This window comes from Pan troglodytes, chromosome 4, assembly GCF_028858775.2.
Source record: "Pan troglodytes isolate AG18354 chromosome 4, NHGRI_mPanTro3-v2.0_pri, whole genome shotgun sequence".
NCBI lineage: Eukaryota > Metazoa > Chordata > Mammalia > Primates > Hominidae > Pan > Pan troglodytes.
This window is the reverse complement of record NC_072402.2, coordinates 168,600,698-168,627,578: the sequence shown is the minus strand read 5'-3', so window position 1 is coordinate 168,627,578 and position 26,881 is coordinate 168,600,698. Positions and strand designations below refer to the sequence as shown.

At 35.2% G+C, this 26,881-nt stretch overlaps 1 protein-coding gene across 9 annotated transcripts in view; it reads right to left on the bottom strand.

Annotated features, from left to right (window-relative positions):
- RANBP17 (RAN binding protein 17) overlaps nt 1–26,881 on the bottom strand; it is a 442,116-nt gene that overhangs the window by 330,859 nt on the left and 84,376 nt on the right. For 7 of the 9 annotated variants that reach the window (XR_010157416.1, XM_054684768.2, XM_016954187.4 and 4 more), the window contains one exon: nt 19,509–19,614. Coding sequence is in view for 8 of the 9 variants with exons in the window: in XM_054684768.2 (XP_054540743.2) it covers nt 19,509–19,614 (106 nt within the window). In the remaining variant the exon portion in view is untranslated. Of the gene's footprint in view, nt 1–4,984; nt 5,121–19,508; nt 19,615–26,881 lie in introns of all 9 variants that reach the window. The other 2 variants (XM_001152068.6, XM_016954189.4) reach the window with 1 other exon arrangement.

Here is a 26,881-nt window from a genome sequence, read left to right as displayed (position 1 = left end):
TGTCTTCTACTAGAAATTGATTTTTGCATGATATGAAGTCTTAATCCAAATTTTCACATACAGATAACCAAAAATCCCAGCAGTATGTATTTAATAGTCTGTCTGGTCTTCATTTCATCATATGCTGTTTAAATGCATATATGAATCAATTTTATAATTTTTTTTCCTTACTTGTCCATGTTCCCTTTAACTAAAAACTTACAGGGGAGATGGATGATCCTATTCACTTTTGCATCCCTGGCATTAATACATAGTGGTTACTTATCAATAGTCACTGAGTAATGAACAGGAATAAACCAAAGGAAAAAAGACAGCAGCGCATATGAATCATGTCATAAAGTGGAATGAAAAGAAATGATTTCAAAGGTAGGCAAAGTTTCATCATAAGCAAGAATTCATTTTATAAGTAACGAGAAACCAATAAAAAAATTTAAGCAGAAAAATTGCACAGGAAAAATTTTTCTGAAAGACTGGCAAAACTTAAAGTCTGACAAAAGCACATATAATGACAATGGAAACAGACACCTACCCTGGCTGGGGGAGAGGAAATAAGCTGTTATAACACTTAGGAAGGCAACCTAATAATATCTAGTAAAGCTTAAGATATGTACATTTTACAGCCCAGCAATTCTACTATTTATCTTCACAAAACTCTTACATATGCATGAGGATGCAGACATGAGAATATTTACTGCAGTATTGTTTGTAAAAATTGAAAATCTGGAAACAATCTAACATATCAATAATAAAATGAATGTATAATGGCATAGTGATACACTCTAATACCACTCAATAATTAAAATAATTAGAACTATATGTGTCATTATGAATAAATCTCAAAAATGGTAATAAAAAAAGATGAATTCTGGTCAGATGCGGTGGCTCACGCCTGTAATTGCAACACTTAGGGAGGCTAAGGTGGGCGGATCACCTGAGGTCAGGAGTTCGAAACCAGCCTGGCCAACATGGTGAAACCTCGTCTCTACTAAAAATACAAAAAAATTAGCCAGGCGCGGTGGTGCATGCCTGTAATCCCAGCTACTTGGGAGGCTGAGGCAGGAAAATCACTTGAACCTGGGAGGCGGAGGTTGCAGTGAGTCAAGATGGCGCCATTGCACTCCAGCCTGGACAGCAAGAGCGAAACTCCACCTCAAAAAAAAAAAAAAAAAAAAAAAATCCTAAAGATCCAAACTGCATAATACTTTTATATAAAGTTAACAGTGCTGTGTTTTGTTTATATATACACAGAAATGTAGAAAAAGTACAAAATCATGGATGAGAATAATACTAAATTTAGGACAGTGGTTACTGTGGGGCAAGAAGCTAGAGAAGTGAAATCAGAGCAGCAACAGGATTATTGATGTTTAACTCAAAAATATACAGATCTGAAGCAAATATAGCAAAGCATTAAGACTTGACAAAACTGAATGATGGGCATATGAGTGTTCATTACATTATTCTTTGGTTTTCTAATAAAAAATACTCCAGTGGCAGTATGGAAAATAGAGTGGAGTGGGGAGAAGCAAAATGGAAACAAAGAGGGCAAGTAGAATACTTTTGAAATTCCATAGGAAATAACAAGCAGTGAAAGTGAGGCTAGAAAGGGGCAGAAGAAAGGAGTACACCTGAGAGATACTCCAAAAGTAAAATTCACAGGATTAGGTGACAGATTGGATACAAGAGGTACAAAAGGGAAATTCAATGTCATTCTTCTTTAAAATATGGGAAGTAGGAAGAGAGAGTTCTAAAAGATAGTGAGTTCCTTTTTGGAAATAAGTTTCAAGGGCCCATTCAACATCCCAGTGGAAAGATCCAATAGAAAGGAGGCAATATACCAAAGTGGTCAGCAGCTCAGGCTCTGCAGTCAGGTGCCTAGGGTTCAAATCCAGGTTGAACCACTTAAACACATTGGTTAACCCCTCTAAACCTCAATTTCCATGTCTACAGAAAGGAAGGATTTTAACAAAATCGCTATTTTCATAGCATTTTTGTGACAATGAAATTATATAATGCCTTTCAAGTTCTGAGCAAAGTATTTGACACAGACTTGTTGCTCAATAAATGCCTATGGCTACTATTTACAACATTCTTTCTCACATATAGGACTTCTATCACATACATCACTTAGGACACTTTAGTAATTCCACCTTGGTTCCTGAAGAACTTACTTCTCTAAATTATATTCTGTTGTCTATACAGGCTTTTATAAAATGTTCAAGATGCTTAATATTACACCTTATTTATAACTGCTGAATAATTTCACTCAAGTCAGCATCGTTTTCCAACTCAAGAATATATCCTTTATTACCTGAAAGTATTATACATGAGATCTAGGCCGAATTCCTATAGAATTCTATTAAATACACACATTCAACAGTAAGTTGAAAGCATACAAACAATACATACATGCCAGGCTCTTTCAGATAACAATAAACATGGCAGAAATAGTACTAACCAAAATTATAGTCTATTCACTAACAAGTAATTACAAAGCAGTGTAATAAATATTAAAACAGGGAACAAATGGGTGCTACAGAACACAGACAAAACGAACACTCTCAGAATTTGAGAGTTAAAAAGGGGATACTAAAGGATGGGGTCTCTGATGACAATAAGTAGTTGGCAGAATAAGGCAGAGAAGTAAAAGATGGATTTTAAAAAAATAGTGTCTTAACCCATTCATGCCTGAGGTTGGAATTTTTAAAATTTTTGCAATCAGACCTTGACGATGACCTTAAGCAGTAGGATACAAATAACTCCCACATGCGTAGCGTTCCAATAATGGAACACTAGGCATAATTAAGCAGGGGAAACATTTTCTTCTAATACCTGGAATTAACAGAGAGCACAGACTGCTGAAGAACCTGAAATAAGTTTACCACATATAAAGTATGCAGTGCAAGTATGGTGTACTGAAGTATGAAGCTGGTGACATATGCCGAAAAGAGATTGGGAAGAACCTTGAAGTCATACTCTACATGATACAATTAAATGAGACCGCTCAAAAGTGCTTAGCACAGTTCCTGGTACAAAATAAGCACGCATTAATTGTTAAACATTCATTTGCTATTATCTAGTATTCTCCCACTTTTTGCCACAATTTGGAATCGGACAATACACCCACCAAGAAATATGTTCCACTCACTCTTCCTTACATAGTTGGTTGCTAAAAAAAATTGTATATATAGTACTTACGAAATGTCTTAGAGAGTCTGTTCTTTGATTAGTAAAATGAGGACATTAATACCAACCTTGCAAGCCTACTGTAAGGAATAAAGCTAGCATGAAGAGTACCTAGGAGAGTGACGGGACACATAATTAAGGACTTCTGAAAATGATTTCTATTAAGACAGATTGGCAGGTAAGTCAGAGAAACCAAAAAGTAGGAAGATTTAGTTTCACTCTGGGGTTATGCAATAGAAATGCCTTAGAAATTTTGTCACCTTAGGACTAACTTCCTTTAATAGGGTAAGATACACACACCAACAATGTTAAAGTTACAATAAAGGAGCCAATACCATTCTGATGATGTGTTTACTTTTTCCTAAAGTGCAAGCTTTTTCAAAAACGAAAAACTAATCTGTAATTCGCTTTTTTTCACAATTACCTTACATTAAAAGTTTTGAAACAAAATCCGAAATCCCATAGCCCTAAAACAACTAGTCTCATTTTACATATTTCCTTCCAGGTGCCTTCAAAACAATACTTAGAAGGATTTTCTACTCCATATTATACTGTTTTGATTTAAGACCTACACCAAATGGATATTGCATTAGCAATATTTTGAGAGTAACCCTTTTGCAAAAGCAAAGATACTCTCTGGACATATTAAACAAGAAAATTTATCATCATTTGATTTATATTCAATCTTCAAGTATCACATCTGGGATTATTAAAAAGGCACCCTGTTATATAAATTTTACAGTATGTAATTATTGTCTGATTCTAAGTTGTCTTACTGACAACCTAAAACATTTATTTCTAGCTACTCTTTTTCTTCCAAATGGTCTCATTTGGGGGCAGCTAAATTCTAAGAGAATTTTATTGATATTAATCCTAAATGATAATATCATAATATATTTGAGAAAGAAATTATAAAATGGCACCATTTCCTTAAAAAAGTAAAGAATATTTTACCTGAAATAAACTAAAGGATAATCTTAAAATCAAACAAAAAATTTTTTCACACTACTACGCAATTATTATTATCAGAAAATCCTAAGTAAACTGAAGGTTACATTTCCTAAGATAAAACAGCTAAAATGAGTATAAAAAGTTTATTTTAGAATTTTCAAATAAAAAATCCTACAACATCACTAAAACAAACTAAGTTCAAACGAAATGAGAATATCCTTAGAATTTCTTATGGCGAAGATTTTACTCAGTGTCAGTAGCTAATGCTACTAAAAATCTGCTTAGGGTTCACATAAATGCCCTTAATAATCTTTCATTATACTTTAAGATCAAGTCATCTTAACTTGCTGATGCTAAACATTCAATTATCATACTATGAGTATTCCTAACATTAAGGTTATATGCAGTCTCTTAAGGACACATCTAATCTTCCTAGTCCTCATTATTTAATCATGTACAAATGCCAAGAAATTAGTGAAATTTACTAGAAGCCACATAAATAAATAAGTGTCCAAAAAACCCTGGAACTACTAAAAAAGCAAATCTTATGCTTTCAGTCTTGAAATACAATAAGGCAAAATTGATTAGTGTTTAAAATAATCTGAACTGTTTAATGACCATCCACGTAAAACATATTCATTACCTCTCTGCCACTCAATCTTTAAAGAAAATGGTAAACTAGGTATAAAACAAGCAACTTAATTTTACATTGCACTTCAACACCAATTCATCAATTGATTAATCAATTACACATCTTATGTAGAAATTTCCCAAATATATCATTCAGTTATATATGTACATCTTTCTTCATCTCCAATAACATGTTTTAAACTCTCTAGTAGAAACCTACCTTTGAGGTTCTTTGAAGTTGATCACCAACATATGTTTTACGAAACTGATCCAAGAACCACAGAATTGCAAGCTCTATTTTCTCATTAGAACATCGAGGCAATCCGGTATCCATTAAAGATATAAGCTGAAAAACTCTTCATGAAGGGAAAATTTAAAAAAACCTTCAGTACAAAACCTTAGAGAAACAACATTAAAACATTTACCATAAATGTAATATAACATATAATCACTGTAAAAAGTGGGAAAATAAAAAAAAATAAAGAAAATATTTTTTGAATCATCTGAAATCCTACTACTGAGAGATATTACGACTTGGTCTAATTCATTCTAGCCTTTTTTTCCTAAGACATACACATACATGCATATAGATGCAAAACTCTGTATGTATATACAGATATTATTTTACTAAAAACTGATAAAATAAATGCATGGCATACACATAAAAAACCCTATACTATAGTAAAAATTATTATAAATTTTTAGTAAAAGAAGAGTGATATTAAGTATGTAGTCTTGTATTTCACCTTTTTACTTAATCTTGTATTTCTAAATAATTAAATATTTTGAGGTCATGACTCAAAGTTCAAAAAAAATCAAGAGGTACATCTATCAAAAGTTATATCCTGCCCTTAATGAATAATAAAATTTTACCTTAAATAAACTACAAGGTGATCTTTACAAAATCAAATATTCCTAACAGCAGTTAAACTATTATTAAGAGAAAATCACAACTTTTCTATTATTATCGAAAACTATTATTATTAGAAAATTATAAATGAACTGAAGATTATGTTAAATTTCCTACAGAAAAAGCTTAATTCAATATAATGAAAAACTTAGTGCAGAACCTCAAAAAAATCCTTCAATATTATCTATTTTCATTAAAATTTTCTGGTGGATGACCGCCAAGTACCTTGTGCTAACAAAATGAATATAATATAATAATTTTTTGAGACAGAAGTAGAGGTTGTTGAGGAAGCAGTATCCTTTTCTAATTTGCACAAAGGAAGCTCTGTCTAGGCCTGACCCACCCAGTTTCTTCCATATATGCACACATGAACATATATACACACATTATTAATAGTTTATACGTCCTTCCAGAGAATGTTTTATGTATGTACAGGCAAATATGACTACAGATTCTCCTCCCAACCCTTCTGAACACATAGAACATATTACCCACATGGTTCTAAGCTTAGCTTTTTCCATTGAACAATGAATCTTAGAGCTCTTTACACATCAGACATAAGGAGGTTCCTCATTATCTTCTGAAGCTGCTTAACATTCCATTATATGAGCATGGAATGTTCTTCCATTTCTTTGTATCCTCTTTTATTTCATTGAGCAGTGGTTTGTAGTTCTCCTTGAAGAGGTCCTTCACGTCCCTTGTAAGTTGGATTCCTAGGTATTTTATTCTCTTTGAAGCAATTGTGAATGGGAGTTCACTCATGATTTGGATCTCTGTTTGTCTGTTATTGGTGTGTAAGAATGCTTGTGATTTTTGTACATTGATTTTGTATCCTGAGACTTTGCTGAAGTTGCTTATCAGCTTAAGGAGATTTTGGACTGAGACAATGGGGTTTTCTAGATATACAATCATGTCATCTGCAAACAGGGACAATTTGACTTCCTCTTTTCCTAACTGAATACCCTTTATTTCCTTCTCCTGCCTAATTGCCCTGGCCAGAACTTCCAACACTATGTTGAATAGGAGTGGTGAGAGAGGGCATCCCTGTCTTGTGCCAGTTTTCAAAGGGAATGCTTCCAGTTTTTGCCCATTCAGTATGATATTGGCTGTGGGTTTGTCATAGATAGCTCTTATTATTTTGAGACACATCCCATCAATACCTAATTTATTGAGAGTTTTTAGCTTGAAGGGTTGTTGAATCTTGTCAAAGGCCTTTTCTGCATCTATTGAGATAATCATGTGGTTTTTGTCTTTGGTTCTGTTTATATGCTGGATTACATTTATTGATTTGCATATATTGAACCAGTCTTGCATTCCAGGGATGAAGCCCACTTGATCATGGTGGATAAGCTTTTTGATGTGCTGCTGGATTCAGTTTGCCAGTATTTTATTGAGGATTTTTGCATCAATGTTCATCAAGGATATTGGTCTAAAATTCTCTTTTTTGGTTGTGTCTCTGCCCAGCTTTGGTATCAGGATGATGCTGGCCTCATAAAATGAGTTAGAGAGGATTCCCTCTTTTTCTACTGATTGGAATAGTTTCAGAAGGAATGGTACCAGTTCCTCCTTGTACCTCTGGTAGAGTTCAGCTGTGAATCCATCTGGTCCTGGACTCTTTTTGGTTGGTAAGCTATTAATTATTGCCACAATTTCAGAGCCTGTTATTGGTCTATTCAGAGATAAAATGGCCATACTGCCCAAGGTAATTTATAGATTCAATGCCATCCCCATCAAGCTACCAATGACTTTCTTCACAGAATTGGAAAAAACTACTTTAAAGTTCATATGGAACCAAAAAAGAGCCTGCATTGCCAAGTCAATCCTAAGCCAAAAGAACAAAGCTGGAGGCATCATGCTACCTGACTTCAAACTATCCTACAAGGCTACAGTAACCAAAACAGCATGGTACTGGTACCAAAACAGAGATACAGACCAATGGAACAGAACAGAGCCCTCAGAAATAATGCCGCATACCTACAACTATCTGATCTTTGACAAACCTGAGAAAAACAAGAAGTGGGGAAAGGATTCCCTATTTAATAAATGGTGCTGGGAAAACTGGCTAGCCATATGTAGAAAGCTGAAACTGGATCCCTTCCTTACACCTTATACAAAAATTAATTCAAGATGGATTAAAGACTTACATGTTAGACCTAAAACCATAAAAACCCTAGAAGAAAACCTAGGTATTACCATTCAGAACATAGGCATGGGCAAGGACTTCATTTCTAAAACACCAAAAGCAATGGCAACAAAAGCCAAAATTGACAAATGGGATCTAATTAAACTAAAGAGCTTCTGCACAGCAAAAGAAACTACCATCAGAGTGAACAGGCAACCTACAAAATGGGAGAAAATTTTCGCAACCTACTCATCTGACAAAGGGCTAATATCCAGAATCTACAATGAACTCAAACAAATTTACAAGAAAAAAAAACCAACCCCATCAAAAAGTGGGCAAAGGACATGAACAGATACTTCTCAAAAGAAGACATTTATGCAGCCAAAAGACACATGAAAAAATGCTCACTATCACTGGCCATCAGAGAAATGCAAATCAAAACCACAATGAGATGCCATCTCACACCAGTTAGAATGGCAATCATTAAAAAGTCAGGAAACAACAGGTGCTGGAGAGGATGTGGAGAAATAGGAACACTTCTACACTGTTGGTGGGACTGTAAACTATTTCAACCATTGTGGAAGTCAGTGTGGCGATTCCTCAGGGATCTAGAACTAGAAATACCATTTGACCCAGCCATCCCATTACTGGGTATATACCCAAAGGACTATTAATCATGCTGTTATAAAGACACATGCACACGTATGTTTATTCTGGCACTATTCACAATAGCAAAGACTTGGAACCAACCCAAATGTCCAACAATGATAGACTGGATTAAGAAAATGTGGCACATATACACCATGGAATACTAGGCAGCCGTAAAAAATGATGAGTTCATGTCCTTTGTAGGGACATGGATGAAACTGGAAATCATCATTCTCAGTAAACTATCGCAAGGACAAAAAACCAAACACTGCATGTTCTCACTCATAGGTGGGACTTGAACAATGAGAACACATGGACACAGGAAGGGGAACATCACACTCTGGGGACTGTTGGGGGTTGGGGGGAGGGGGAAGGGATAGCAGTAGGAGATACACCTAATGCTAAATGACGAGTTGATGGGTGCAGCACACCAGCATGGCACATGTATACATATGTAACTAACCTGCACATTGTGCACATGTACCCTAAAACTTAAAGTATAATAATAATAAAATTAACAACAACAAAAAAACATTCCATTATATGAATACACCATAATATTTTCAAACATTCCCCTATTGATGGACACTAAGGTTGTTTATAATTTTTTGCTGTTACAAAATGCTGCAATCAACAATCTTGCATATGTCATTTCACACATGTCCATCTATAACACACATTTCAAAAAGTCAAGCTACTCACTCGAACAGCATAAATTATTATAATTTTGATAGCTATTACCAAAGTGCACTCCATAAAAATTGAAATAATTTATACTCTTACCATCACTCCATAAGAGTGTCTATATACACACAGACAAGATAATTCAGGATGACAGAAAATTAGAATTTCTGGAAAGTTGAAAAACGGCATCTCGGTGTATTTTAATTTGTACACCTCTTATTTAGGTGAGGTTAAAAATTTTCCATGTCATTTTCTGTGACCCGTTTGCTCATATCCTTTCCTGATTTTTTTTCTATTTGGCTGTCTTTTAATTACTGAGTTTTACAAATTATTTATATATCAGAGGGTTGGCCCCTTTGTCTATAATTGAACTGTAAACAATTTTGTGTTTCATTTGTCTCTTGACTTTATGACGAGGGTCCCCAAACCCTGGGCTGCAGACCGGTACTAGTCCGTGGCCTGTTAGGAACCAGGCTGCACAGCAGGAGGTGGGCAATGAGCAAGCAAGCATTATCGCCTGAGCTCCGCCTCCTGTCAGATCAGCTGCAGCACTAGATTCTCACAGGAGTGCAAACCCTACTGTGAACTGTGCATGCGAGGGATCTAGGTTGTGTGCTCTTTATGACAATCTAATGCCTGGTGATCTGAGGTGGAACAGTTTCATCCTGAAACCATCCCCTGCCCCGGTCCATGGAAAAACCATCTTCCACTAAACCAGTCCCTGGGGCCTACTGCTTTATAATGTTTAATGCCATGCAGAAGTTTTTGTTATTGTTTTTCTCATGCAGAAAATTTGTTCAATTTTTTCTTTCATGGATTTTGCATAATAGCAAGGTCTTACCTGAATCAGATATTTTTGTGATTCTTGTTTTCTACATTTACCTCTATGATACACTGAGATTCATCTTGATTATACAGTGTGAGACAAGGAGCTAACATTATTTTTTAAAGATGCCTACCCAGTTGCTTCAAAACCATTTATTTCCTGTACAGACTATCTTTTGTTCACCATTATGAAGTATTTATCATATATACTAGGATTCACTTATGCATTCAGAACACTTACTGAACCTTTTATTCTTTTCTACAATCCATCACACTGAATATATCTTGACCAATTATTTTTACCATGTTATTAAATAATTTTCCAAAGCACTGTTTTTAATGGTTGCATAAAATTAAGGCTACATCAAAATTTAATCATCTTATTTTGGATAAAAATTCATATTTCTAAGTAAAACATAACTACTTTCCCCTCCTTTACCTTCAATGACTTCTTGAAACAAAACGTCTAGGTCACAGCATACGAAAATTTTTAAAAACTTGCTATGCATTGCCAACATGTTAAGAAAAAATATTTTGACAAGTGTTTTTATAGTGATTGTTTCTTATATTTATAAATAAAGCTACTTATTTAAAAGTACCCTTTGCATACCAAATATTCTCAGTACTGCTAAGATTTATGGAGAACTTGCTGAGGAATTAGATTTAAGAATTAGATTATTATAAACAGGTTTTGAGGTTTTTTTCCTAATAGGATGTGTGATACGTTTATCTTCTAACTTTGAGATGAGGAGCAAAGCTAAATTTTAAAATCTGTGTACTGGTGAATTAGCAGATTACTGGAGTAAGTTTTAGTTAAATAAACAGATATATACATCAAATTTCATCTCTGGAGCCAAGTGATTTGTCAAGTGACTTAAATAAGGTGTATCTTGTTTTTAAATTCTTCATTGCATAGGATCTCCCTTCTCCTACTCAAGTTCTGTGTTGATTTTATGCACTTTCTCTTGTTTACTTTTATTTCCTTTTTATAGCACACATTCCCAAATTCAAAGAAGATGTGGAACAAAAATTTGTTGGGGTGCCTTTACAACTCATTTTAAGCTGGTGATCTGCATTTTCCTAAGAGGCAATGACATCCCCACCAGCAAGAGAGTAGGAATGAGTTCCCAGCAGGGTACACAATCCATTTGTCAAAGAAGTTTTAGCAGTTGTACAGGTTCAGCTGCAAGTGTAGGAAATCCAAAATAACAATGGCTTAAATAATATAGATGTTTATTTCTCTCTCAAGCAAAAATCCAGGGTAGTTCCCTAAAGCTAGTTGGTGCTCCAAGATGTATCAGGGGCTCAGGTTCCTTCCATCTTGTTACACTTGCCTCCACAAGCACTGTGGTCTGAGGTAGCTTTTTCAGCTCCACCCATTACATCTACATATATTACACATAACACGTTCATTTACACTAAGAACATAATCACTTTGCCATACCTAGCTGCAAAACAACCTAGAAAATCTGGTCTTTATTCAGAGTGGCCATTTGCTCAAGAAAACAATCAAGCACTTTATTATGGGAAGGGAAAGGAAGAAGAGATGAAAGACAATTGACAGTCTCTACCACAGTGCCCTCTGAAGATGTGCTGCCACCTCTAACAAGTGTATAAGACTAATGCCTATACATACCAATATATACAGGTTAAGTATTCCTTTTGTGAAATGCTTCAGACCAGAAGTGTTTCAGATTTTTAATTTTTTTGAAATTTGGAATATCTGCATTATACTTACCATCTGAGCATCTCGAATCCAAAAATCCATAATCTGAAATGCTTCAATGAGCATTTCCTTTAAGCATGACCTTTGAGATTCATGTTGATGCTCAAACTGTTTCAGATTTTGAAGCATTTCAAATTTCAGATTTTTGGATTAGGGATGTTCAATGTGTATATAATATCCATTCCCAGTTTCAATTTATTGTCCTACATGTATTATTCGTTTATCTTAAATTATTTCTGGTAAAAAGCACAGAATAAAAAGATAAACAATTTTTGATCCAAGTATAAGCATGCCATTTCAAACACAATGAAATGAATTTTGGATAACTGTGCTGAATTTTCCTAGGTATCCAACTAAATAAGCATTTATTCAGTCAACAAATTTGAGGGCCCACTATATGTCAGATATGTGTCAGGCATTCAAAATACAACAAAGTACAAGACCTATATATCCCCAGTCCTCTAGAAATCTATAATCTATCAAGAGGAAGATAAAAGAAGCAGCTGGAATAAAGAATGATAAGTCCTATAACAAATGCTATTTCCTAATATTCTAGGACGGAACAAGGCAAAGCCATAGAGTGTTGCGACAAAAAGGAAAGCATGTGTAGCCATCTAAAGGGGCAGGGGGCCGGGTGCAGTGGCTCACGCCTGTAATCCCAGCACTTTGGGAGCCCAAGGCAGGCAGATCCCTTGAGGTCAGGAGTTTGAGATCATCCTGGCCAACATGGTGAAACCCTGTCTTTACTAAAAATAAAAAAATTAGCCAGGTGTGGTGGCAGGAGCCTGTATCCCAGCTACTCAGCTGTATAATGTTCAACATGGCTATAATGTAGTGAATGGCAGAAAATGAGGCTAATGGGACAGGCAGGAGCCAGATAATGAACAGCCTGATAAGCCATGTTGTTCATCTTAAAAACAATGACGTCATTGCATAGTTCAAGCCAAGCATTGACATAATCAGATCTGTACTTTAGAAAGATTACTCTGGCTGCAAAAAGGAAGCAAGAAGTCCATTTAAAAACTGTACTACTAATCCAGGTGAAAGATGATAGTAGCTAAACTGGCGGAGGAGATAGGATAGGTGGACTAACTGAGGTAACTAAAAGGTAGAACTGACAGGACTTGATGACTATATGAATGCTAGAGAGAAAAAGGGGGAAAGTTAAGGATAACTCTCACGATTCAGGCTTGGGAAACTGAGTGTATGATGAAGAGACATGTGAAGAGAGTCAGGGTTAGGTGATGGAAAAGATGAGTTTAATTTTAGTCACTGAATTAGAGGTGCATGTGGGATACAACATCCCAGTGAAACAGCCCAATAGGTGTTTAGAAGTCAGAAGACAAGAATTACTGAAACAAAATAGAATCACTGAGCAATGCTGAGGGCCTAGTTGAGGTTAAAAACAACAAGTGACAATGGGTCCTATCCACAGAAGTGTGCAATTTCTGTTACTATCACTCAACAAATTAGAGAAAACCCTAAATTCCCTCAGGGTTACGGTTTTGCTACACAGAGGAGATAAAATACAGCAGTAAGCAAAACAAAGCTTATTCCCTCCCTTACTCTAGTAGAACAAACAACATCAAGAGGTAATAAGTACTATCAAGAAAAATAAAGTGGGGTAAGGATGCTATTTTGGATAGGGAGGTCAGAGGAGCCGTCTTTGAAAAAGACATCTGAGTACAGACCTGACTGAAGTGAGGGAGAATAGTTTGCCCTTGAACAAGACAGGTTTGAACTGTGCAGGTCCACTTATACGCAAATTTTCTTGCGCCTCTGCCATCCCTGAGAAAGACCAACTTCGCCTTCTCAGCTTTTAAGCCTACCCAATGTTTAAGATGAAGAGGATAAAGACCTTTATGAAGATCCACTTAATGAACAGAAAATTTATTTTCTCTTCCTTATGGTTTTCTTAGTAACATTTTCTTTTCTCTAGCTTCCTTTGTTAGAATACAGCATAGAACACATATAACATACAAAATATGTTTTAATTGACTGTTTATGTTATCAATAAGGTTTACAGTCAGCAGTGGGCTATTAGTAGTTAAATTTGGGGGGAGTCTAAAGTTATAGGCAGATTTTCAACTATGTGGAAGGTTGGTGCCCCTAACTCCCACATTGTTCAAGGGTCAAATGTACTATACAAACATCTGGAAGAAAGTATTCTTAGCAGAAGAAAGAGAAGTGCAAAGTCCCTAAAGTGAAAACACACTGGTAAAACTCAAAGGACAGCAAGGAGGCCAGTGTTAAATGGGAAAGGGTAGGAAATGAGGTCAGAAGTAGCACAGGATACTCTGGGCCATCACAAGGGCATTGAAATTTGTCTCGAGTGTGATAGGAAGCCACTGGAGGCTTATGGGTAGGAAAATGGGAGAAATATTATCTGATCAGAAAGCAGTTGAAGTTATTTATATAATAGCAGGGTTTGGGAGAGAGAGGAAAACTCTGAGCTAGTTATTAAAGTCTTGATAATGAGGGATGACTGGGAGATGGGTAGGTGAGAGCAATGAGAGACACAGGGTGGCACAGCTAAGTAGAATAGGTCTGAAAGAAGCTAGCACTCAATCTACTGGCACTAGTGGATTACATTTATGCCTAGTATTCCATTATTGGAACGCTAAGCATGTGGGAGTTATTTATATCTTACTGCTCAAGGTCATCGCCAAGGTCTGATAGCAAAAATTTTAAAAATTGCAACTGCATACATAAATGAGTTAACAGGATGCATGATGAATAAGACAAAATCCCTGGAGAATCTCTCAAGAGGTTTTCATTTTAGTCATGATGAATGAAACTAAAATGACTATAAATGTCTTTATTTAATTAGAATTATGTGGCCTGAGTGTAAATATATTTATTTGCTATGTTTAAAGTAGCATGTTTCAGTCATAATTATAAATCATCACAATGTTAGAAGCTTTTATGACTCTTCAACTTTTCATGCCAAAATAGCACATAAAGTTTTGGCAGGAGCTTCATGATCTTCTAATTTGGTAGTGTTCTCTGAGGAGTTGGAATGCTATTATATATAACATATAGAAAGTCACAGTACTGTAGTTCCAATTATTTGGAACATCTTCATATGAAAGTGACTTTTTTGTAATTTTACGTAAGACATCATTCTTAGTTTAGAATCTCAATATTCTAAAATGCATATTTATTTCCAGACTGTTGTGTAAGTCCTAGAATATGCCCCACCTTGAATTTGCTTGGCCCTGCTTGCACACCCACCAACCACACTATCACCTCTCACCTCACCCCTGGCTTCAGCCACTTGTCTTGTAGCCCCAGAAAAGACTCTCACAGTTTCTGCAGTTATGTATCTTCCCAGAAAAGAGAGACAAACCACCATTCCTGTTCATAACTCCAACAGGACCAATTAAAGCTCTGTCTTCCCAGCAGCTCCTCAAAGAGGCCAGGAAACATAACTAAGAAGTGTGGAAAAGTGAAATACCCCAGGAGCAGACATTAACCAGTAAGAAACGAGACACAGAAAGAAGCCAATGGATATACTACTTGTCCTTACTCCCCCAATCATGAGTTGTTCTGAGGCACAAGTGGTTTCGTGTGGCCTCCAGGGAAAATTCCTATAAAAGCAAGCAACCAGTTGTATTTTCTCAGTAATACACCACCTTACATAGTTGGTTCTCATTATTCATGGTAGTTATATTCTACAGTCACTGTGAACACTGAATTAGTGAATAATGAACCATTGCTCCTAGGTAAAATACAGAATTAGGTTCCTGCAAGCCTCTGGTGACAACATTTTGGTCAATGGATTGCAATCTTGTTTCATGTGTATTTCTGTTTAGAGAGGCTTTTTCAAATATATTGTTGACTTGTTAACACTGAACTCACAGACTACTGCAGTATTCACAGTACTCCCACTGGTACCCAAACAAAGCTAATCTAACCCATGTATGGCACATGACAGCCTTCTTGTATTTAAGAACACTAAATAGCACTTTAACAATACAGCTGGGCGATTTTAAACACTGAAAGCACCAACAAAAAGCACAACAGTACGACAAATGTGGCTCTAAACAGAATATAAAAAGGACAATTATTTGCAGTACAAGAGCTGAAACAAGGCAGAGTATCACCTTGTTCAACCTCAGTTGGGAAAGTGCAACACAAAACTCAAATTTTTTCATCCCTAAGCACATGTCTGCAAATGACCACAAAAGCACCATGAGTACTGATTTTGGGGTTAGAAACACATTTTATGAAGTAGGCAAATTCACAAAAAATGGAATCCAGGAATAATAAAGATTGACTGTATTTGTTTTCTCTTATTGTCTCACTTACTTTCCCTTTTCCTCTTATTCTTTCTTCTCTAAAAATGTACTCTTCTCCCTAACCTCCAGAAAAATACTGGCCCATGAACTTCACCCAAGGCTCTGTTTTCCAGGGAATGCAGGCCAAAACACAAATCTTAGTTCAACATGTTCAATACGTTTGCTGCTTAAATAAAAAACTAATATTTGTTTCTCATTGGCAAATATATACCTACTTTATTTCCTAATATACGTTTTCTCACGAGATAGTGGCAGTGTGCGTGTGCGTGTGTGTGTGTGTGTGTGTGTTTTGAGACAGTCTCGCTCTGTTGCCCAGGCTGGGGTGCAGTGGCACGATCTCGGCTCACTGCAAGCTCTGCCTCTGGGGTTCACGCCATTCTCCCGCCTCAGCCTCCAGAGTAGCTGGGACTACAGGTGCCCGCCACCACACCTGGCTAATTTTTGTATTTTTAGTAGAGACGGGGTTTCACCGTGTTAGCCAGGATGGTCTCGATCTCCTGACCTCGTGATCCGCCCGCCTTGGCCTCCCAAAGTGCTGGGATTACAGGCATGAGCCACTGCGCCCAGTCGTTTATTTCCCTGCTTGATGATTAAACTTTAAAAAAAAATCAGCTGGGCACAGTTGCTCACGCCTGTAATCCCAGCACTTTGGGAGGCCAAGGCAGGCAGATCACCCGAGGTCAAGAGTTCGAGACCAGCCTGACCAACATGGAGAAACCCCATCTCTGCTAAAAATACAAAATTAGCCAGGCGTGGTGGCATATGCCTATAATCCCAGCTACTCGAGAGATTGAGTAGCAAAATTTTTTGTTTGGTTGAAAAGTAACTAAAGCACTTTAAGGAGGCCCCAAACACCTGTTATTCATATTTTCAAGTAATTCAATTTGATATAGAAAATAATAAATCTTAGAAAAACTAAAAATATTCGTGGTCCATGAAGATTCACATTTTATTGAAGAAATAGTTTAAAGGTTGAAAAGGGAATGGAACAAAATGAAATTTTTTATCCAAAAGTACAATAAATTCATTAAGCACTTAGAAATATATTGAATAATAAAAATGAAGAAGAATATCACAACTAGGTATAACAATTTTAAGGTCTTTAATAGGGTAAAAATATATAACAATATACTTCTAAGATCAATGGAAAAGTATGAAAGGCCTGAAAAAAGATGAAATAATTTTGCGTAAGATATAAGTGCCACTTCAAATCAGTAGAGGGTAGGACTGGCATTAACTGGAAAATGTGGAAAAAACATATGAAACCAAATATCAAGATATATTAAAAATAAATATAAAAAGCTATTAATAATACCAAAGACAGCTGGGAGAAAATACAGGTGGATATTTTTATTAATCAGAAGTGGAAAAAAAAATCTTTCTAAATATAAGCAGCAGAGAAATATGAAGGAAAAAGTCCATAGATCTGAATACATAATATTTAAAGCCAGTAAAGAAGAAATTTCTGAAGTAAAAATACAGAGAAAACATTTTCAAAATGAGGAGCAAAATATTAAGATCTCTGAGATATATATATATACAGGAATTTTAGGTTGTTCCTCAATTTTTTTCTTATTATAAATTACTTTTAGATATAACTAAATTATTTTTAATTATATCTTTATGTAGATTGAAATAATTTCATTAGAGTTTGTTCCTCTACAGAGTTCATTCAGTATATATATATATATATATATATACACTGAGCATATATATATATACACACAGACTGAGCATATATATACATATATATATATACACTGAGCATATATATATATATATATATATATATATATACTGAGCTCTTTCAAATAAGTTAGAAGAGATCATCACAAAAGAAAAGCAGGTAAATAATATAATCAATATAGATATAAAAATCACAAAGAAAAAATGGCAAAGCTGGGAGTGGAAAAGAATGTTTGATTCTACTAGTAACCAAATAAATACCAATTGAAATAATACATTTGTTACCTATAAACTGGCAACAATATGAACCCTACTATCTGGCAGTTCAACCACTAACAAATGTTAACTATCATACAATTTGGGTTCAGCACAGTGGTCCCCAACCTTTTTGGCACCAGGGACCAGTTTCCTGGAAGACATTGTTTCCATGGACGGGGTTTGGGGTGGTGTGGGGTGATGGTCTCAGGATGAAACTGTTCCACCTCAGATCACCAGGCATTAGATTCCCATAAGGAGCATGCAACCTAGATCCCTCACATGTGTAGTTTAGGGTTCACCCTCCTATGAGAATCTACGTCCCTGCTGATCTGACAGGAGGCGGAGCTCAGGCGGTAATCCTTGCTCACCTGCAGCTCACCTCCTGCTATGCAGCCCAGTTCCTAACAGGCTGTGGACCAGTACAGGGGTTGGGGACCCTTGGTTCAGAGGATACATTGGTCCTTTTTCAGAACACCGTGTAGTATTGAGTATTGAAAGTCTTTAAAATGCTGCATAACCTTTGACCAGCTATTCTGCATTTAGGAACGAACTCTAATGAAATTATTTCAATCTACATAAAGATATAACTAAAAATAATTTAGTATATCTAAAAGTAATTTATAATTAAAAAAACTGAGGAACAACCTAAAATTCCAAAAACAAGGAATTTTCTAAATTTAGAAAATTTAATGTCCAGGTAAAATGTTGATATTGCATTTGATTTTAAAAAGTGGTGTTGAGGTGGGTGGGTGGGGTTGGGGGTGTGTGTGTGTGTAAAATATATCACTAATTGCCAGGCACTGTTCTAAGCATTTAAAAAAATAAATTCCTTATAATAGCCCAAAATAAGTTAGGAATTATTATTAGCTCCATCTTATATTGTTTTGTAATGTTTAAGAAAAGTTGAAAAACACACATGCAGTAAACATACACCCATACACGTTAATTAAAAAGACTCAAAGGTACTTTACAAAATAATAGTAGTGGTTATCTCCAAATTAGTATATAATTTTTATTTTCATTTGAATGTTTAAGTCTTCAATAAAAACATGTATGACGCTGTTATAAGGAGATTTGTTATTAAAAATAAATTAAAATATATGGAAAATCAATTCACTTGTATTATTCATATATAGAAATTTTCCTCAGGCTAGAATAGAAACTTGAAGAGAATAATTCAACTGCTTTTTCCTAAGACTGTGGCCAATAGGTGACAAAACCTGCGATGGGTAACTGACTACCTAATACTTTCTGATTGGATGTATGTCACCCAATTTTGCCACCTTTCCAATACACACCAACTGTATGTGCTTGCTCACATCCTAAGTAATAAAAAGCAACCTAAATCTTTATCACATTATTTGCACAAACATGTACAAAATATTTTGAGTCTATCACTTATTAGAGATTTGACTTCTACAAATCATTTAACCTTTGAGCCTTGGTTTTCTCACCAATAAAAAGGGAAATAATACCTTCCTCAAAAGGCCACATACAAAATGTCTTCACTCATAATACTAGTTCAATAACTAATTTTTTTTAACTATTTAGTGAATTTCAGTAAATTACATAGCTCTTACTTACCGACAGGATAATTCTCCATCCATAGCATCATGCTCATCTGTACTGGTATATGTTAATCTTCCTCCTACAACTGTCCCAACTAAGTATACCAGCCATGCAAGACGTCCTAATATAGAATAAGAAAGAAAAAAGTTTAATAAGTATTCATAGAAACGTAGCTTATTTTTGGGGAAATTCCAAAATTAGCACAATGATCTGTTCTTCCAAACGAGTGATAAATTATTGTGAACTCAGTTCTGGATAGAAAGCAGATGGGTTTTAAGTTTATCAAGGCAGTAGAACAGTGAAAATGGCATAGAATTTAGAGCCAAATAAAACTAATTTGAATCCCAGCTCTACTAATTTGCTATGTAATCTTGCATAAGTTACTTATCTCTTTAAGTCTTAGGGTTTTCATTTGTAAAATGGAAAAAACAATGTCTAACATGAAGACATGACTGAAAATAAATTTGAGTACAAAACACTAAACTGTCTAGGACCAGATCTGTTATTCAGTCAGGATGTACTCTCATGATCCAAGGACGAGCATCTTTTCTGAATGGTCAATGTCATGATAGTACCAGTGTGATCATTTTAAATATTTCCCCTGCTTGGAACATAATAGACAGTAATAAATTTGTTCCTTCTGTATTTTTATGCATGATGTATTAAAAAATCCAAGATTTCACATTGTTTGATGGTAGAGTTAACTTCACAGCTGATAGTAGTAGAGGATTAAATAGATTTAAGGCAGTGGCACAAATGGCAACATCTACAGTTTTCATAAATCTTACTTTGGGGGCAGCTGAAATTGACTAATTTAGAAATGGAGGTATTTATTCAATGATTTTTGCTTAAGGTACATTATTTTACATCTCTGGATTCATTGATCTAGGTGATCCTTCAGTACTTTTGAGACCTTTATAGATAATTAACAACATAAAATTATCTTGCTAAAAATAAATTTTATGCTATTCTTGGAGACTGATTTTTCAAAGATGAGAGGGCTATTTCATAATACTGAAATCAATTGTTTCTGATTAAGAAACGCTTTCAAGTAAAAATGTTTTTTTAAAAGGTATGGAACTGAATAATGAAGAAAAGAGGCTATCTGCTTGTTAGAAGACTCAGAAAGGACAAATAAAAGTTAGAAAAAGAACAAATTCTTTCTGTTCTCCCATGGATACTAGCAGTCATTATTATACTACAATTAATCAACAACTCTTTTATAATTTTTGGAGAGACATATCAACCTATTAGGGTGACAAGATTCCTGTAAATTAGAAATCTAACCTGGCAAGTATTCACATCCTTTATTCTCTCACAAAACAACAATAAATCAGAATTGACCAATTATACAGCCTTATACATTAGGAATGTGAAATAGATTAAGTAGGAGAACAAGAACACTAATTTGATCAAGTAATCCATTGAAAAACAGACTCAAGTTTCATGACATACAATTCATGAAAAAGGTAACAGATCAAAAACTTCATGTAGGAAGCTGAAAGTATTCAGAAAGTTACCTTATGAATTTCAGTGTTTTAGGGTCAATATAAAAGTCTATCATAGAAGCTCTACTCTGATGACCCTGCTTTCTCTGTAGGCTCTATCAAGTGGTAGCTGCTTTTTCTTCCACTTCTCGTGTATCTTGGGCCTTGAATATGGAGTAGGTGATCTTCACGTTCCTCATTTCTACTTAATATTTTCTCTTTCTTCATCATGAAAGCATTCACCTTTACATCTTACATCATCAACAACACTAACAAATATCCCTTCTTATTGCAATTATCTACTCTCCTGCAGATTATTTCCCCCTGTTTTTTGAAAGTATTGGTTCTTGGCTGTCACTCTTTCCAACAATATTTATATCATAATCACTAGTGATTTCAATATCTACAAAGATGAATCTCACAACTCCAATAATCCTTTTACTGGGAATCTTCAATCCATGAGCCTATCACTTTTTGAACAGCTTCACTGAAATATAATTCACATACCATACAAGTAACCCACTTAAAGGACATAATTCAATGTTTTTTAGTAAATTAACAGGGTTATGCAAGCATCACCACAATCTAATTTTAGAACATTTTCATACTAGCTGTCATTCTGCATCCTACCCCCATGCCCCTAGCTTCTAAACAACCACTAAGCTACTTTATGTCTCATTAGATTTTTCCCATTCTGGGCAATTCATATAAATGGAATCATACAATAAGTGAGTGTTGTGACTATCTCCTTTCACTCAGCATAATGTTTTCAAGGACCACCCATGTTTTAGCACATATCAATACTTATTTTTCTTTATAGCTGAATAACATTCCATTGTTTGTATAGATCTTATTTATTTTTATTGATACACCATATTTGTTCATACTTGTGGGGTACATGAGATACTTTGTTACATGCAAAGAATGTGTAATGATCATGTCAGGGTATTTGGCATATCTATTGCCTCGAGTATTCACCATTTCTGTGTTGAGAACAATTCAAATCCTGCCTTCTATTTTGAAATATGGAATACACTGTTAACTATAGTTATAGTTACCCTACTCTATCAAACATTAGAACTTATACCTTTTATCTAACTGTATGTTTGTACTCATTAGCCAACCTCTCTTCATCCTGCCCCACTCCCCAGTCCACCCACACACCATTCTCAGCTTCTCCTATCATTCTGTTCTTTACCTCAATGAAATGAATTTTTTAGGTCCCACATATGTATAAGAACACATGGTATTTGTCTTTCTGTGCCAGGCTTATTTCACTTAACCTCCAGTTCCACCTATGTTGCTGCAAATGACACGATTTCATTCTTTCTTATGGCCTAACGGTATTCTACTATGTATATATACCACATTATTTTATCCATCCATCAATGGGAATGTAGGTTGATTCCATATCTTTGCTATTGTGAACAGTGCTGCAATAAACATGGAAGTACAGGTATTCTTTTAACATACTGAACTCTTTCCCTTTGGATAAATGCCCAGTATTGGGATTGCTGGACCATATGGTAGTTCTATTTTTCATTTTTGAGAAATCTCCCTATTTTCCATAATGGCTGTTTTAATTTACATTCCCACCACCAGTGTGTAAGAGTTCCCTTTTATCCACATCTTTGCCAGCTTCTGTTATTTTTTCTGTTTAATAATAATCATTCTGACTGGGGTAAGATGGCGGTTTTGATTTGCATTTCCCTGATGATTAGTGATGTTAAGTATTTCTTCATATACCTATTGGCCATTTGTATGTTCTCCTTTTGAGAAATGTCTATTCATGTCATTTGACTGCCACTTATTTATTTTTTTTGTTGTTTTTGTTTTTTTACTGTTATTTGTGATCCTTGCATATTCTATTCCTCCCTAGTCAGTTTGCAAATATTTTCTCCTATTCAACAGGCTCTCTTCACTCTGTTGACTGTTTCCTTTGCTGTGAAGGGGCTTTTTAGCTTAATATAATCCCATTTGTCTATTTTTATGTTTGTTGCCTGTGCTTTTGAGGTCTTAGCCATAAAATATTTGCGTAGATTAATGTCCTGAAGTGTCTCTCCATGTTTTCTTCTAGTAGTTTTATAGTTTCAGGTCTTAAGTCTAATCCATCTAGATTTCATTTTTGTATACGGTAAAAGGTAGAAGTCCAGTTTTATTCTTCCGCATCTGGATATACAATTTTCCCAGCACCATTTTATTAAAGAGGGTATCCTTTCCCCAATGTATGTTCTTGACACCTTTGTCAAAAACCAATTGGCTGTAAATATACGACTTATGGGTTTTCTATTCTGTTCCATTGGTCTATGTGTCTGTTTTTATACCAATACCATGCTATTTTGGTTACTATGGATATATCACATTTCATTTACCCATTCAGTTGATGGATGCTTGGATTGTTTCCATCTTTTGACTATCATAAATAACGCTGGTATGAACATTTGTGTACAAGATTTTATGTGGATGTATGTTTTCATTTCTCTTGAGTATACTTAGAAGTGGAATTGCTGAGTTACATGGCACCTCTACTTTTCACATTTTGAGAAACTGCCATAATGTTTTCAAAAGTGGCTGCACCATTCTACATTCCCACCAGCAATGTATGAAGATCAAATTTATCCAAATCTTTGCCAACACTTGTAGTTTTCTTTTTTATTATATCCATCCTAGTTGGTGTGAGGAGGTATTTCATTATAATTTTGATATGCCTTTCCTTAATAACTAAGGATGTTGAGCATCCTTTCATATGTTTAGTGGTCATTTGTGTGTCTTCTTTGGAGAAATGTCTATTCAAATCCATTGCCCATTTTTAAGGGTTGTCTTTTTCATTACTGGGTTGTAATAATTATTTATGTATTCTAGATGCTAATCTCTTATCAGTCATATGATATGCAAATATGTTCTCCCATTCTGTGGGCTGTACTTTCTTGATGGCATGCTTTGATGCACAAAATTTGCAACTCTGTTTTATCTAATTTGTCTAATTAATTAGATAAACTCTGGTCTATCTAATTTGTCTTCTGTTGCCTGCTTCAGGTGTCATATCTAAGAAAGCTGCCCAACCCAAAGTCACTTAAGATTTACTTGGTCACCCAGGCTGGAGGGCAGTGACAAAATCATAGCTCACTGCAGCCTCTAAATCCCAGGCAAAAGTGATCCTCCCGAACAGCTGGGATTACAGGCCCACATCAACATAGCTACCTAATTTTAAAATATTTTGTAGAGATGAGGTGTCTCACTAGGTTGACCAGGCTGTTCCTGAACATCCTGGGCTCAAGTGATCCTCCTACCTTGGCCTCCCAAACTGCTGGGATTACAGGCATGAGCCACCGCACCCAGGTCCTATATGTCTGTCTACCTGTATGCTGGTACCAAACAGTCTTGATTACTGTTGTTTTGTAGTAAATTCTGAAATCAAAAAAAAATATGAGTCTTCCAATTTCATTATTTTACAAGATTATCTTGGCTATTTTGGGTCCCATGGATTTCCATATGAACTTTAGGAACAGTTTGTCAATCCCTGCAAAAAACCCATGGGATTTTAAAGTGGATTGCACCGGATTTGGAGATCAAGCTGAAGAGTATTGCCATCTTAACAATATTAAGTCTTCTGATCCACGACGATGAGAAGTCTTTCTGTTTATTTATATCTTTAATTTCTTTCAACACTGTTACAGTGTCGGTATATAATTCTTACACTTCTTTTTAAAATTTATGCCTAAGTATTTTATCCTTTTTGATAATACTATAAATGGACTTCCTTTCTTCCTTTCATATTCAATTGCTGATTGTTAAAAAATAGACATACCATTGATTTTATTTATTGATCCCGTATCCTGCAAGTTTGCTGATCTCTTTTATTAGTTTTTGGGAATCTGCCATTTTTTCACTCTCTCTCATACCCTTCACATATTATCTATCCTAGGTTCCTAGCTTTAATTATATGGTGAATCATTATCATCTCTGCCTTGCACTTACATTTAGCTCCTCTTTTGCTATGATATACTCATCTTACAAAACCATGACTGTTTATGTCCGATACACCACTACTCTTTGCCAGTACTCACACAGTTTAATATAACTGGGGAAAGATACAACTATGCTGACCAGTCTTACTTGATGTCACCTTCTCAGACCTTACCAAGATAGCCTATCAATTTTCAATACTTAGCATGGTAGTCTGTCTTCAAATACTCATCACCAATTCCTTCCATGTATGTATATGCCATCAAGAGGTGGAGTTTATTCTTCCAATCTTTGGAAATTTGTAACTGCTTTGACCAATAGAATTTGGTGAAAGTGACACCATCCTAGTACTGTGCCTAACCTTTACAAGAACTGGCAAATTCCTCCAGTCTCTCAGAGAATGTTCACTCTGGGGAAGCCTGCCACCATTTAGGAAGACCATATACCCTGAGACCGTTATACTATTAGGAGGCCCGAACTAGCCATCTGGAGAGATTGAACAGAGAGAGAAATGCCCAACTGGATAGAGTATACACTCTAAGCATTCCAGCACACACACCAGACAGGTGAGTAAAGAAGCATTCAGGCAACTCCAGCCCCAGCTGTCATCTGATTACAATGACTGAAAGACCCCTGAAGAGAACCATCTGAGACTTATCAACCCCCAGAACACTGAGAGATAATAATGCAATTGTTACCTGATAAGCCATTAAGTTCTGGTAATAGATAATACAACCCCCCCCCCAGCATTTCCTATCTTCTTTCCTTGCTTCATTATTTTAAATCTTAGCACTTAACATTTTCTAACATATTTTACATACTTATCTTGTATGTTACCTGTGTATTCCAACAGAATGTAAACTGCATGAAAACAGGTATTTTTGTCTGTTTTGTTCTCTATTGTATCTCCAGAGCCTAAAACAACGCTGGGTATATTATACATTATCAACAGATATGGGTTACTGAATTAAGAAATCATTATATAGAAAACATGGCATGAAAAAGGAAAGGAAAGGTTAACATTACCAATTTAATAAATGTATTAAAATGTAGACCCATTATTAATAATGAATGGTAATAGTAATTATATTTCTATTGCTTAAATTAAAGCAACTTCTCCAATAATACTCAATATAAGATATGATATAGTTGATCCTCATTATTCACAGATTCCATTATTTGTGAATTTGCCTACTTGATAAAATTTATTTATAATCCCAAAATCAATACTCACAGTCACCTGCTAATGTGCAAAGTAGTGAAAATCTGTAGTTGTCCAGTACACATGTTTCAAGCTCAGAGCAAACAAAGTGAAACTCTACCTTCTTGTTTCACCTTCATAATGTAAACAAGTATGTTTTTAATGGTCTATCTACTGCCACATTTTTGTGTTTTTTGTTAGTGATTTCACTGTTTAAGATGATCTAAGCATAATGCTGAAACGCTATGCAGTGTTCCTAAAGAAAAAAAGCTTGTTATGTGTCTTATATAGAAAACACATGTTAGATAAGCTTTGTTCCAGCATGAAAAATAGTGCTGCTGGCTATGAGTTCAGTGTCAATAAATCGACAATATATACTGAATAAGGTGTCTTTCTACAGAAACATACATTAAAAAAAGGTCATGTGTTGGTTAGCTGATGAAAATGTTGTGGTCAGAGGCCACAGGAGCAATGGTTCGGTATTTGCTAATTTATTGTTCACAGCGACTTTATATAACATAACTACCAAACAATGACAATTAGTAGTATTTCTCAGAATTTTACAGAGGTTGCTATTAACAGACTATGCTCCAATTGTGTGTAGGATATGTTATACACTTCATGTAATGGATGTGAATCTAAAACATTGCAAGCATGACTTTTGGTGAATGCATATGTAATGACTCTCTGTAGGAGTCATTCTTTTTAAAATCTCCTATTGTAAATTATTTCTC